The sequence below is a fragment of the Pteronotus mesoamericanus genome, unplaced genomic scaffold (genome assembly GCF_021234165.1).
Source record: "Pteronotus mesoamericanus isolate MK-2021 breed Mesoamerican mustached bat unplaced genomic scaffold, CSHL_Meso_final scaffold_232, whole genome shotgun sequence".
Taxonomy (NCBI): Eukaryota; Metazoa; Chordata; class Mammalia; order Chiroptera; family Mormoopidae; genus Pteronotus; species Pteronotus mesoamericanus.
The window spans coordinates 2,363,209-2,377,258 of NW_026555311.1; the positions used below are offsets into that span (position 1 = coordinate 2,363,209).

The 14,050-nt window shown below is 43.1% G+C and overlaps 1 protein-coding gene across 7 annotated transcripts in view; it reads left to right on the forward strand.

The window, feature by feature from the left end:
• Positions 1-12,827, forward strand: part of LARP4B (La ribonucleoprotein 4B) — a 79,863-nt gene extending 67,036 nt beyond the window's left edge. For 5 of the 7 annotated variants that reach the window (XM_054591595.1, XM_054591597.1, XM_054591596.1 and 2 more), the window contains 5 exons: positions 2,311-2,356; positions 5,093-5,254; positions 7,705-7,829; positions 7,912-8,011; positions 9,094-12,827. In XM_054591595.1, coding sequence (XP_054447570.1) covers positions 2,311-2,356; positions 5,093-5,254; positions 7,705-7,829; positions 7,912-8,011; positions 9,094-9,366 — 706 coding nt within the window. In that variant the 3' untranslated portion in view covers positions 9,367-12,827. The remainder of the gene's footprint in view (positions 1-2,310; positions 2,357-5,092; positions 5,255-7,704; positions 7,830-7,911; positions 8,012-9,093) is intronic. The other 2 variants (XM_054591593.1, XM_054591594.1) reach the window with 2 other exon arrangements.
• The last annotated feature ends 1,223 nt before the right edge of the window (positions 12,828-14,050 follow it).

Sequence of the window (14,050 nt, forward strand, 5' to 3'; positions counted from 1 at the left end):
TGTTTTCCATTAACTTTGTGTGTTGGGCATAAGGAGCAGTATGAGGCACACCAGAGAATCCCCTTGGACCACACATGGTTCTCCAGCCCCTCTGTAGCAGCAGCCTACGTAGCAGTCACCTAGTCAGGTTCATGGCAGGAGGAACTTCAGCTGAGCAGGCGCTATCTCAGCTATGTCACCTGGTGAGTGCATTCTGCTCTAGGGACCAAGACAGCCAAATCACTGGAATTCAAAGTTGTGGGCACAGGAAGCAGAAATTGTGCCAGTAAAATACTGGGTGTACCCCAATATTCTACTGGCACTATGGAGCACACAATATCCTATGCTGCCTGGTGCCTTGACCTATGCACTGCCATGGCCCAAGCTCTGGTCATGTGCAAAGTGTATGCGACATCTGGATTAGGGCCATCCTTTGAGGGTACTGCTGGTCCCTAGCCTTGCATCTGTCTTCACTCAGCCAGTCTGCTCACCACTTCTGCTGTGGGATGGGCCTCTGGGTCTGACCTTCGCTACACGGGCACCATGGGGGCGTCTCCTTAGGACTGCTGAATGGTGCTGACGGGGCACTGGCAACCAGAAGTTCTGTCTCTTCCAGGATGGGACAAGGCTGGCATCACTAGGGTGGCGATCAACAGGCTGGGCTTGGCATTAGGGGCTCAAGTGCGACTACTGTGCAGCTGGGGTGACCAGGAAGAGGCTAACTGGTCATCACATCTTTTCTCCTTGCTGTCAAGGGTCTCTTCTAAAGTGAATGACTAACACAGATGCCTTCACACTATTCCTTTCACAAGACTCTCAAGGTCTTCTGTCACCACACTTTGATTCCTAGTCTTTGTAAGTTTCTCATCCAGCCAGATCCTTAGCTCCCCTGCTTAAGAACCAGTGTAAATCCCCACTTTCAGCCATTTCTGCCTCCAGACACAGTGATGACAAATGTGTTGGTTGAAGTTCTGCCATCTGAGATGACCCCCCCTGCACACTAGCTTTTGGAGGTGCTCCTAAATGGGGTGTGAGCTAAGACGGTCTGACACTGCATGGCCATCAGTAACCTGGGTCTGGAACTACTCCCTCGTCCCTGTGTGGAGAGGCTTCCCACAAAGCTGTAGATGTAGACTGAGGGCAAGGGGGTGACATATGGGACCGGAGCCCTGGCTCTGTGGTGCTGCTTCTGCTGCTGGTGGATGCTAGTGTTTGTGCCTGTCTCTGTGGCTTAGTGCCCATTTATGATGGGCAGCTCAAGTCCATGGTCACAGTCAGGCATTTAGGCTATACTAGGAGTCATTTTAAAGCAAGGTGCTATTTCTTGGATAGATTTTGCAGCAGAGAGTATAGTTTTGCTCCAGAATCCTAGGGGTTTGCGCTGTGTTTCTGGAGGGGTAAAACCAGAGGCTCCGCACATATCCTACTTGGCACAGTCGAGGGCTCTAAGCTCATTATTTTAATTAGTTAGGCTATTTTGGGCAAAGCTGCTTGTAGATTTTCTGTAAAATAAAGGAATTAGTCAAGACTATTTCTAAACTTCTCTTCCGTTTATATAATAAAAAGCCCCCACAGAGTCTTCTCATTTACATGAAGTGACAAAGGGTTAAGTAAATAGAAATACAATTATACATTGGAATAGTATGTGAATTGTTAGGTCACATAGCCCATACAGAGCAGTAATGAAAGTGTCTTAGTATCCTCAAGGCCTGCTGTGGTCAATTAGGTTATACGCTGTGGTGCGTGGCCCAGTTCTGCTGCCTGTGGGGTCTGGCTGGGTCTGAGCTGTAGACAAGTAGAACACGGCATGCAACCAGCAGCTGGGTAGAGATAGTGCGTGAGGCTTAGAAATGCTTGTGTGTTTGGTGGTGAAGGGTAGGCCATTGACTTGGCAGTCTGAGGGCTGAGGGGGGCAGCAAGAGGTCAGGCTATTGGAGTGGATAAATCTGGTACATTTCATCACTGTTCTTTAACAATTTACCTGTTGTAGTTCACTGTTAGATTTTAAACATTCTGTCATGCCAGTTGAATGGATGTTCAAGTATTGGTATCATAATAAAAATTCTAAGTAGTTACTAGGAATATTCTTTCAATATTTTGATTTACCTATCTAGACATCAGTTTTAGTCCTTCACTATACAATTTATGTTTTCTATGAGGTTTTTTTCCCCCCATTTATACTTCTTAAGTGTAAGCTGGGATTTAGGTCCAGAAGTCATTGTGAAAGATTGCAAAGTCATAAATATTGAATATGTGTGCTCTTAAATATGCCCAACAAAAAATGTTCCAAGTGGGAAAAAATTAAGTCTTTTGCTTCTTTCTCTCCTCTAGGAAGAATTCCTTTGGTTACCGGAAGAAAAGGGAGGAGAAGTTTACAGTGAGTATATCAAGCTTGTGTCATTTCTGCAAGACATTTAAATCTTAATTTACATTAAGCAAGCATGAGATGTAATTGTAATTAAATGAGTAAAGGTTAAGACATAATAAGGAGCATTCCAAAAGAAGTTATCTTTTAATGTGATATCCATTAAGTGATAGCTGATATTTTTTATTCTTTAATGGGGAGGAAAAGTGGCGGCTAGTTTTCTGAGTTACTACATGGTGCACACGTGTGCATGTGTTATGCAGTAGGTACAGCCAGGAGCATACTATACACATGATGTAATTGATCTTCAGGTGTCCACGTGAGTCCTTGCTTTGTAGTTAAGCATATAGTATAATTTAAAATAACTGGCCCCATTAGGTTTGGCAAGCAAAATAAACTTTTCCCATAAAGGAAATACTTCATCAGTCCTTTTCCTTCAGAAACACTGTGCCCACTATACGGAAAGCATTGTTACTTCTGCTGTAACTTACGGTGGTGGATTTATGTGAGTGGTGGGCATATGAGATGGGGTCCCGTCGTCTTAGGTGATGACAGTTCAGCCAATACACCGCTGAGCTTTGCTGAGCACTAAGAAGGTGCATTTCCACACAAAGTGGTGTAGAACATCCTAGCAGTACACAGGAAGATATGAAAAAAGGAAGGATGTGTCCAGGACCTGCAGGTGTAAAATTAACTCCACACTTGGAAGGAATTTTTGGTCCAGCCCTCCAAGCTATCAAGTATACATTTTCCCCATTACAGAGAATGTATTTTCTTTATCTGGAATTTAGAAAGTACAGATTAGACATAACACCCATAACTCTACAGTATTGGCCAGTTTAGTCTAGTTTTTGGTGAACCCCTTGGTGAGGCAATTTATATCCGCTGGTTCCAGTTGGAATTAATAGTTGCTGTGATATTTGGACCAACAAGACTACCATCTGAATCTCTTCAGAGCCTAGTTATGTGACATGAATTACCCCCACTGCTCACTCTCTACATCACCTAAAGTGGTGAAATTTTCTCTCGTAGCCATTTTTGTTTCTTTTTGTTTCATGTACCTGATTCACGTGTTCATACCTGGGAACCATTTAGAAGCCCAGGCACATGACACAGTTATACCTATTACAGAGAGTACACCTGTTGTTGTTGCACTGGGACATTCTGATGACTTCAGAAACCTAGAGACATCAAAACGTGTGAGTGTTGGCCCAACCAAGCCCATAGGACCAGGATAGAATTCATACCTCACCTAAAGCCCATCAGATTCTAAATAATGTGAAACACTGCCTTCAAGATCAAACCTTATCTGTAGACGCTGTCATTTTGTAACTCCTGTGTATGGGCAGTTGTTGCTTGCCTCTTTTGTCTCTGAAGATCAAGAGTTAGTGAGTTTTTGTGAAGTCTTTCTCCTTATAATTGGCTATCTTCAGAAAACATGCAGATGTTTATAAAATAAAACCTGAAAATTGCTTTGAGATCATGATGTCAATGCATAACCTCTAGGTTTGCTGAGTTACAGAGACTACCATGACTGCAGTTAGCAAGTGCAAACTTTGCTCTGAGGGCTTGTGGCTGAACAGAGCAAGGCTCGACTCAGCACCTACCCTGTAATGAAGGAAGAGAGGCTGGCAGGCTGCCCAGAGGAAATGTGGAATTGCTGCCATCTCTGGTCTATGTCATCCTTCCCCTGCTCTCACTTGAGTTCTAACAGACTTTCTCTAGATTCTACTTCTGGAGGGAATGGTCTTCCTGTTGGTATAAATTTCTGGGAAGTATCTGCCCTTCCAAGTTAAATGAGCTCCATGAGAGCATTGTGTCCACTCAGGGTGGCTGACATTTAGCGAAAATACAATGTAAATAGAAACTCAATTCCCTTTCTGTTCCTTGTATCCTTCAGCCAAGGACCTGGACACCTACAAAATGATTTCTTGCTTATTAAAACAGGTTGATTATAGTTTTTCAATAAAATTATATCACTGGCTTTCTCCTGAGATCTTGGGCTTATGCTTTACACTTGGATATTATTCTGCTGAATTTACTTTCTTGAAGTCAGGAATGTGAAAATATCTAATGCCACGTTTTTACATAGTGATGGTGATTTAAAAATATAAAGTGTTTCTGTAAGTTAACTTTCAGATAATGGAAGCTCCCCACGTTTTTTGTTAAATTGTTTTTTCCCCTTCCCGTGGTAATCTGTAAAATTTCTTACATAAGTTGTAGAGAGTTGAAAGACTGGCCTTTTTTGGTTTTTTTTCTTTTACTATCTTCTTAATGACTTGGATTACACACTATTTTGTAATAACATAAAAGTTATCTGGAGGTGAATAGGTTAATGTCTGGACTCAGGCTGATTGACAGTGGGGTCCAGTTGTTCTACAGTGTGTTCTTTGTTCCTAGCTATCGCTTTGCTGCTTGCCCGTGTCCTGCACAGTCTGTCAGCCGACTGTACCAGGAACCAAAGGGTCTTGGTCATAGGGAAGCTGCTCCATACAGCATGTGCAATCATGCCCAGCAGCAGCCTTGAGGGTTCAGCTTTACAGCTCTGCTCTCAGTGGGGAAGTTGCCTACCAAGTGACCTTTGATTAGGTGACAAAGTGCTGCTATGGTCAGATTATCTCTTTGTTTTTTCAGGCAGAGGCAGAAATTGGAAGATTAGAGAGCAGATTATTGCCTTACTCTTTTGCTATGTTTCTTAGCACTGTGCTGTCTACACTTGTGCGACTTTGTGGTGGTGTTCTCTTTCAGAGGAGTCAGACCCAATCTCCAACGCCACCAAAACCTCCATCCCCGAGCTTCGAATTGGGGCTGTCTAACTTCCCCCCACTGCCTGGGGCGGCTGGCCACTTCAAGCCTGAGGATTTGTTTGAAAACAGGCTGTCTAGCTTGTTACTAGGATCAAAAGAAAGGGTAAGATACATGTCACAAGTCTAATGGCTGCTAACATTTATTGTGCACTGATTTTCCTGTCAGGTACTTGGCTGAGCTCATTTTTGTAGACAGAGTCAGTTGAGGAAGAATAAATGATTTGCAGAGGCAACACAGATTTTCAGTGGCAGGGTCAAAGTTGAACCCAGGACTGAAGCCTTTTAGTTATCAGTCTGCCAAGATCAAGGGAGAAATCTGCCACGGTGTGCAGTACATATGTTTTCGTTCACCCAGAAACTCAAATAACATTTTTATTGTTGATATTCAGGACCTTCCTTTATTTTACGAGTCAGAAGAATAAAACAGAAAAACCTGAATTATACCAGAGATAATACAATTTTTAATAAACTATGTGGATAAGAGGAAGCCCAGAATAACCTTAATTCTAGTGGCTTTGGTGAACTCTCTAGGCTCCAGACTAGCTGCTTTCACTCCTCTGTGATTATGACAACAGTGATCAGCTTGAGCTGCTGAAGTCACAGGGTATTCATTTCCAGCACTCCTGGGTCTGCTGTTAGTTAACAAGGTACAGGGAGGTTTATGCTGCTGCCAGGTATAATCCCCCAGTGTATTTTTCTTTTTCTTTTTTAAATTTTATTTATTTTTAGACAGAGGGAGAGAAACATTGATGTGAGAGAAGCATGGATCAGTTGCTTCTCACGCGCCCCCAACCAGGGACCTGGCCCAGAACCCAGGCGTGTGCCCTGACCTTTGAATTCACAGGGCAACACCCACCCCCCTGAGCCACAGCAGCCAGGGCCCCTTCCCTTGTCTTTTTCCAATGGAAACCCACTCCCTACCACCCCCAAATGTCAGGAATCAGAACCCCTTGGCCTTTGGGTGGGGAAAGGCTACATCCAGATTGTCAACACTCAGGGCCAACATGAAGCCCCTCAGTCACCAAGCCAGGGCTTACATGGGATTGATAGACAGTTTTTAGTCCTTTTCATGCTGGTATGTGGTTATCATTCCTGCTTTTAACATTTGAGGTTATAATAGCAATCATATATTAAGCTTGGCATGTCTTCTGTATTATTCTAAACTTTTTAAACAGCAATTTCTGACTTCTAAGTGCCTGAGTGCCTAATAGAATGAAGTACATTTTAAAAATCATGAATTCTAGTTTACAGACTGACTTTACTCCCCCCCAGTGGTGGGCAGAGCAAGCTGGCCTTCACCCACTTCACAAATGTCAACTGCTGTATCTTACATTTTGAGTTTCTATGTAAAATTTCTTTGAAAGAAAGAATTGCTACTTTTAAAAACAGCAATTTTTAAAGCCTGATTCCATGGCCAAGTGAGAGCCTGCGTCCCTGTTTCTTGGGATTGCACCTTACAATAACGTTTTCTGTCCCCATGACACTCGAGTTTCAGAGCTGGCAGGGAGGGTTTGGAGGAGGCCTCAGAGATTTAAGGTGCTGCTCATGTCCTGACTCCTCACATTCCAGCATGTCAGGATTGAACAGATCCTGAGTAACTGAGCTTAAGGAGGCATTTTCACTTCCCACATTTCCACCAACTTTGAGCACGAAGCTGTAGAACGTGATGATTCTCAGGGAGGCTGCATGTCTCTGGTCACCCCTGCTGGAGACAGAGGGGTATAGATGATGCAGTTCCATTCATCTCCCTCAGCACTTCTCTCTTCAGTTTACTTCTGAACCTTTTGTCTGTTTTGAAAAGTAAAATTTTAAGAAAATGTTGCCTTTCTACAGTTAATCTTCCAATTATTTATTTGCTCCCCTGCCTCTCCTGTTAATTGTACATCATGACAAAGATCCGTGCTTGTATGAGCTGTCACTGCACGGGGTTGGCAGGGGGTGGTCAGTGGCTGGAGGAAGAACCTCTGATGTCAAGTCTTTCCCTCATGACCGTAAATGATTAACTTAAAAGTTATGAGTTCAGTTTCTTCCTCTGTTAAATTGGGAAAGTGAACACATCACTCCCTTGGGCTTGTTGGTGAATTCAGGTGGAGACAGCTGTCAGCACCTACTCACCTCAAGACAGTCCAGATTACATGGAGGTGTTGGTGGTTTTGGTTTTTGTTGGTTTTATTTAATTGTGCTAGGAATTCAACATTTAACAGATACCTGTGTTTGCTATGTACCAGGCCGTGCTAGGCAACAGGGTTGTCGGAGATGAATAGGTGTTTTTGATATTTGTTTATTTGGGAAAATAAGCTTGCAGATAATATGGTGGAAGCACAGAAGGCCCTGAGACTATGAATGAGTTGTTAGGAAGACAGATTTGGGCCCTGGTTCCTTTTCTGATTGTGCACACTCAGCATGACGGCACCTACCCAGTGCTCCAGGAGGAGGGCGGGCAGCCATCTGAGTCAGTCAGGCTGGTACCCCTGTTGGTATGTTGTAGACTGTTGAGAGATGTGACCCATGCTTCTCTACCCTACTGTAAACTCTGACTCCAACGGTTTTCAGAGTCACAGCACGGATGCAAGCACGAGCACTCTTCCCGCAGCGACCCCCAGAGAGCCCCCAGGTCCAGCCCCCTGCACCCTGTCCATGGCCCACGAGCGCGCCCCTTCCCCTGCCCACCTGCCCGAGTAAGTACCATCCTGCTGCTTCCTCCTAACCCACTTGGATTGTTGTCATGTGGGACTCACCTGTTGGGTGGCCTTTTCACAGGGACCCTAAGGTGGTGGAGAAGCCGAGGGAAGCCCTGAGTGCAGACAGACTTACTTCCACTACCGCCAGTAAATCGGTGCAGGTGAACGGCACCACCACGGTAGGTGCCAGGGGCACATGGTGGGAGGAAGGCAGCCTTCTCCTCAAATCAGCTCATTGTCAGTACAGTCTGATTTGATGGACTTTTATTGCTGTGTGTGATGTGCTTCCTGTGCAGGATACCTTGGATGTGTGCTAATGATTTCAGCTAACTGCTTATTTCTTGTCGCCACTGCCATGGGCTCTCTATTTCAGTGTCAGCTGAGCGAAGTTGTCCTTTTGAGTAGCCACAAGACTCCAGCTTCTGGTTCCCATAGGATGCATGCTCATCTGAGCATGGCTGTTGCTCACTGGCACTGTGACAGTGTGTCCTGTGTACCCCTCATTCCCTTCCTTCAAGGTGGATCCAGCCCATGCTGTTCTGATTTGTGTTGTCCTCAGTTTGATCTTGAGTGAGCTCGTGCCATTCAGATTGAGGAGTTAAACCCTTACTATCCACCCGGTTGATTCTTTAAAGAAAAAAAAATTTTTAGGTTAAAATTATTTTTAAGTTAAATGATTTATGGAGGTCAAACAAAATTGTTCTCATGTCACTTAGCCTTAATATTTCCACTTACCTGAAAACCCTCCTGACTTTTTTTCAAAGTTTTTAACTGTCTTTCCTGAACCCATGCTACCAGCCCTCTGTAGTTAGAGATGAAGACATAACTTTTAAAGACGATTTCAAAGTTCGTCTGTAAGCTGGGCTGTGCTATGCTGCATGGCAGTATGTTTGGAGGAAGTGAGGGCAGAGAAAGCTGGTGCCTGTCTTCCTGGGGCATCTGGTTTTCTTAGGCCTCCTTTTGGGCCTCACGTGGCTCAAGAACACTTCAAGTTGGAAAGAGTTCAGTCAACACTACACATCAACGCCTTTCCTAGTTTTACCCATTTTTACACGATACTTTAGAGTTGCTTGGAGGCAAAGTTGTACCGCAGGAGAAACTACATTGTTGAAATTTATGGAGTCTTTAAAAATAGAAATACTTTTGAATGGAAATTAGGTTATAGTTCAAAACATTTTTACCTTAAGAATAGTTTTTTCATCTGTTGCCCCAGCAGACATCATGTTGTGCATGTAATCGTTAGAGTTGTGTCTTTTCCCAGGAACTGCGAAAACCCAGCTATGCCGAGATTTGCCAGAGGACGAGTAGAGAGCCTTCGTCCTCCCCATTGCCACCCCCAAAAGAACAAAAGCCAAACACTGTTGGTTGTGGAAAGGAAGAAAAGAAGCTCACAGAGAGAGAGCCCTCTGCCCCCAAGTCCAACCCAGGACCACCCAGGGACCAGAGGAGGCCGCCGGGCCGCAAGCCCTCACCTCCCGCTGCAGGGAAGCGTCCACACAGAGAACAGAGCACCCCTCCCAGGTCCCCTCAGTGAGCGCTGGGGTCAGGGAGGGCTGTGAGGAGCTGAGGTCGCCACAACTAAGCACTGTCGCACTCGGTACCAAGAATGAGCCACTGGTTAGGAGCTTGCAGTGTAGACGAGGCCCATGAGATGCCTGCAAGTTATTTTTCTTCTATGAGTCGGATTTTCTCCCCTCTTGAAAAAAATCTATTTTTCAGGATTTAATTAATATAAACCTTATTTTAGGTTGGTGCTTAACTGGAGGTGATGCATAAGTCTGATTTTTTTCAGGATAGAAAATGCATTTATCCTAACAAATTGATATTTTTTATTAAGCCTCCATGTGGCTATGAATGCAAGCTATAAATAGTGAGTTTTTCTAAATTAAGTGGAACTGTGCTACTTCATTTTTTAAAATAACTGGTTAGCAAGTGCATATCGCTAAGGATGTCAGACCGACGGGCAAAGCTGAAGACAGTGGTTGGGGGCACAAGGCAATGCTGTGGGTGTAGCCTGGAGGAGGGATAGGTCAGGTGGTGCCACTCACTGGCCTGGGCCGTGTACTCTCATTTAGATCCTAGCTTTTTGTAAAAAGTAGAGTCCGTTTTTGATCTACTGGGCAAAATGAGCCTGCAGATAGCACCACCCCCTGCCCCAGAGCCTAAAAACTTGTGTTTTGATGCACTGCGAAGCGAGTAACCAGCTCCTCACTCCAGTCTCAGTGGCTATTATGTAAGATAAATTCAAAGCACATTGTGAATAGAACTTAAATGAAAACATAAACTTTGTTGCCCACTGATATGTTACCATGACATTGTACCCTGGTGTTGTTTTGTTCCCATGAGCTGGCGGGAGGCTGAGTCTCCCTCACGTTAGTGGGCTTCTATGGGCGCCTCCTTGTACCTCCCCAATGGCACACGGACCGAATGTTACTTAATCGTGGGAGAACGTGTTTGCGGTGCCCTGTGGTGACGGAGGATGAGAATTCTCTCTCTCTTTACCTCCAAGATGAGGGTCTCACTGATTCCCTTCCGAAAGTGCTGCACTCTGAACCTGCATGCACTAAAGCTAGCAGTTTATAATAAAGTTAAATATAAATTATTTTCTTTTAAAATGCCTAAATTTTTTCTTTAAGTATTCTAAGCAGCAGACATTAAAATAAGAGTATTTCCTGCTAAATGTAACCATACAAGTTTATTCCACAAAATGTTATTTAACAAGACTGAGGGTTTTTTTAGAAAAATTATTTCCATCCAATATTTAAAGACTTGAATTTTATTTAAACTTGAAAATGACTTTGCCTTAACTTTTGTATAAGACAGCATAGAGTTCCTGGAGACCGGCCCCTGGGTTGGCGTGAGTGGATTGCAGTTACTCAGTGATGTGGGATCTACTGGCGCTAGTTTTACTGAGTAAGCGTACTGGAGTACGAGAACTAGCCGTCGTGTTTGTAATATACCTTGAAGATCTTACACAGTTGATCTTTTTTCAGATTGTTGAAAAATCTTGTAAATGCAAATAGTCGATACTGTATTAAATATGTGCACTTGGGAGTGTGTGCTTTGCTTGTACAGTTGTAAATAATCAGAACATATTAAAAGGGTACCCTAAAGAGAAAAATCTGATAAAAATTATTGATATATTATAAATGTTGCTATTGAGCTGGATGTAGATAAACTAAATGTCGTGGTTTGAATATTATTTTAATTTGTTGAGGTTTTTTTTCCCTCTTAAACTGGTGTGTTAAGCTGATTCTGCCTCTTTGCAACTGCAAAGGGAAGAGGGCAGTCTCACGAAAGCCTTGGGATGTGTCCATGCTCTTCCTAAAAGTATGTAAATATGTGCTAATCATAGCTGGTGTGAAAGGGTTTTGAAGTGTAATGTAGAAAATGGAAATTGGCAGTATCTTCAAGAGAAATGAAAAATAATCTGAAAATCAAAAATAGCCCAGCATGATTTACCTTGCCAGAGGAAGGCACCCTCCTCAGAGCAGCCAGCATCGTTTATACACCTAGAAGTACACCACACTAGAAGTGTTAGTATTTTGCAAATGCTTCTAAAAGGAACGTGGAAATTATTTCTTTGTGGTTGTCAGATAGCCGATGGAAAAAAACAGAAATAAGTGACCTCTTAAAACGCCCAACTAGTGAGTCCTGTAGGAAGTTGAAAAGGCAAGCCCCAAACCTAGGATTTCCGTAGTGTTAGGGCCTTTGCTGGAAGAGGTAGTCATGATCATCCTCAAATAACATAACAAAAAAGCTTTTATTCTCTGAGGCAGTGCCAGCTGGAGGCTGCTGGATCTCTCCACTAGAGCTGGTGAGAGTGCAGAGCTCAGTGGCTGCCTACAGGATGAAGGTGGTCCCTGTGGCCACAGCAGGCCAGGCAGGGGTGGCGAGGCGTGTGCTGTAGTGACTGCTCCCACAGCCACAGTCCGTGGCATCCAGAGTTGAAACATTCGCTCTGATGGATTTTTATAGCATCCTTTTTAATTAAGCAAAAGTGATATGCCAAATAGCCGTATAATGTCCAAAAAACCTCCCTTTCTGATACTACTCTTGAGATGTTCCACTCACAGAAAAGGATGGGAGTTGGCACAACTGGAAGCTGTGATGCAGATGGCAGCTGTCACACACAGCTAGTAGTATATAGCTTTTGTACATTTTTAAAAACGTAACTTTGTTTTTCCCCAGCAGTATTTTGAGGTATAGAATCAGAGATACAGCAATCACAAATGACATTTTAACTTGTACAATTGTGTGATGATACTTTGGAAATAAAAGAATCCTGCCCTATTTCTCCAGACATGAATTTCAAGTATTGTAGTTGCTTCTTAAAGAGTTAGTGTCATGATGTTTCTTATCAGGCCCTCCTGTAGTCTCATCACCGGCTGTCACTAGCTGTAGTCAGGAGTGCAGCAGGTTACGTCTCTCACGATGTCAGCAGGTGAGGAGGGTGTGAGCTGTCGGTAGGGGTTACACAGAAAGCAGCAGACAATCGAAGACTGAAGGAGAGCCAACAGCTGCCAGTTCACAAAACAGGAGTGTGATGTGGAAGCTTTCTTGAGGGTTTTTGTTTTTGTTCTATTCTTTTCATTAAGACTGGAATCAAGCTTATGTGTAACTATTGGTAATTTAAGTTTCCTTTTGTGTCATTCAGTGTAAAACTGTCTAATTTGAAAAAAATGTAGGTTATGAAAAATAAAGATTTAGGCACTGTTCAATTTTTCTTTTGATTTTTTTAAATTAAAATATTCTTTAGGAATGTACCTTTTTAAAAATAATTTTTTGTGTATTCCCATCAATGTATATGAGAATGAAATATGCGCTTCCTCCAACATGTGTTTGGATTATAAAGATTTCTTAGCACACGTGTGAGTTTTCTACAGCATGAGGGTTCTCTCCAGTTGGCTTAATGTTTTAAGATTTTCAGACCATTAAAATCAAGTATTCATGAGGAAACTGTTCATTAAACCCAAGATTTACCACAAAAGTAAATAGTCCTGTGTCAGGATCTTTTGTTTCTTGTGTTAAAGGGCCATGTCTCTTGAGATGTCTCCATAAAGTCACTCGAGGCTGATGTTGGGGTCATGTGATCTGTAGATCATAAGAGAATCTCAAAAACAAGTAATTGATCTGTCTTTAAACAGCAGTGATGCCAACACTAGTAAAAGGCTGAAGGTGGATGAGACTTCTTAGTATACTATTAATTTAGTAGACAGATGGTCCGATTATATGTTACTTGGCCAATTTTCTTTGATGAATTGCCTGTTCATATCCTGTTTTATTTTTCTATTAGGTTATCTTTTTCTTATTGACTGGAATTCTTGATCAGTTCTGCCTATTAATTTGTTATATGTGTTGTATTTTCTCAATCTACCAGTTGTCTTAACTGTTTTTTAATCTTTATTGTGTTTTTCCCATTACCATTTAGTCCCCGTATTCCTCCCCGCCCCCGCCAGTCGCCACCGTGTTGCCCATCTCCATGAGCCTGGTGGGGGGGCGGGGAGAGTCTTTAGTCCATTCGTCTGTGTGTATGTGTCTATGGTCTGAGGTAAAAAACCCAACCTAACTTTTCCATCATGTGGAAAGTTTTTCCTGTACCACTAATTAGTTCCTTATCTCTCCACTGGTGTGTGATGCCACTCTTGTTACAAAGTTCCCACATATGCATGCTGCTTTATTTGGCTCTCATTTTTAACCACCTACAGTTGTCTCCTCGCTGACACCACAAAATGCCACTCACCCATCATTCTGTGTTCCTAAGAATTTCCTTTGTAAAACTCATTACGATGATAACTCCATGTGCTCCATGAAGGTAGGAATTAAGCCCATCTGGATCACCATTATATCCCCTGTTCTTTGTACACTGTGATGTAGTAAATGCTCAATAAATATTTGTCAAATTAATGAAATATTTATTGAGTATGTATTCTCCATGTGCAGCACCGGCCTAGGAAATTTGGGAAGGAATAGGGTAATGTATTAATTGCCATTTCTGCATAACCACCCGAAAACTCGGAGGCTTGAAATGACAGTCATACATGGGGATTAGGCTGATGTAGATTCACCTGGACTGCACTTGCTCACAGATGTGTGTGTCGGCTGGTCGGGGCCTTTTTGAGGGCTTAGGGGTCGGGGTCACACACAGCTTATCACCTTGTGCCCCTCATCATTGGACCAGCAGGCAGGCATGTCTTGACTCTATCTGTGCCGCCTTA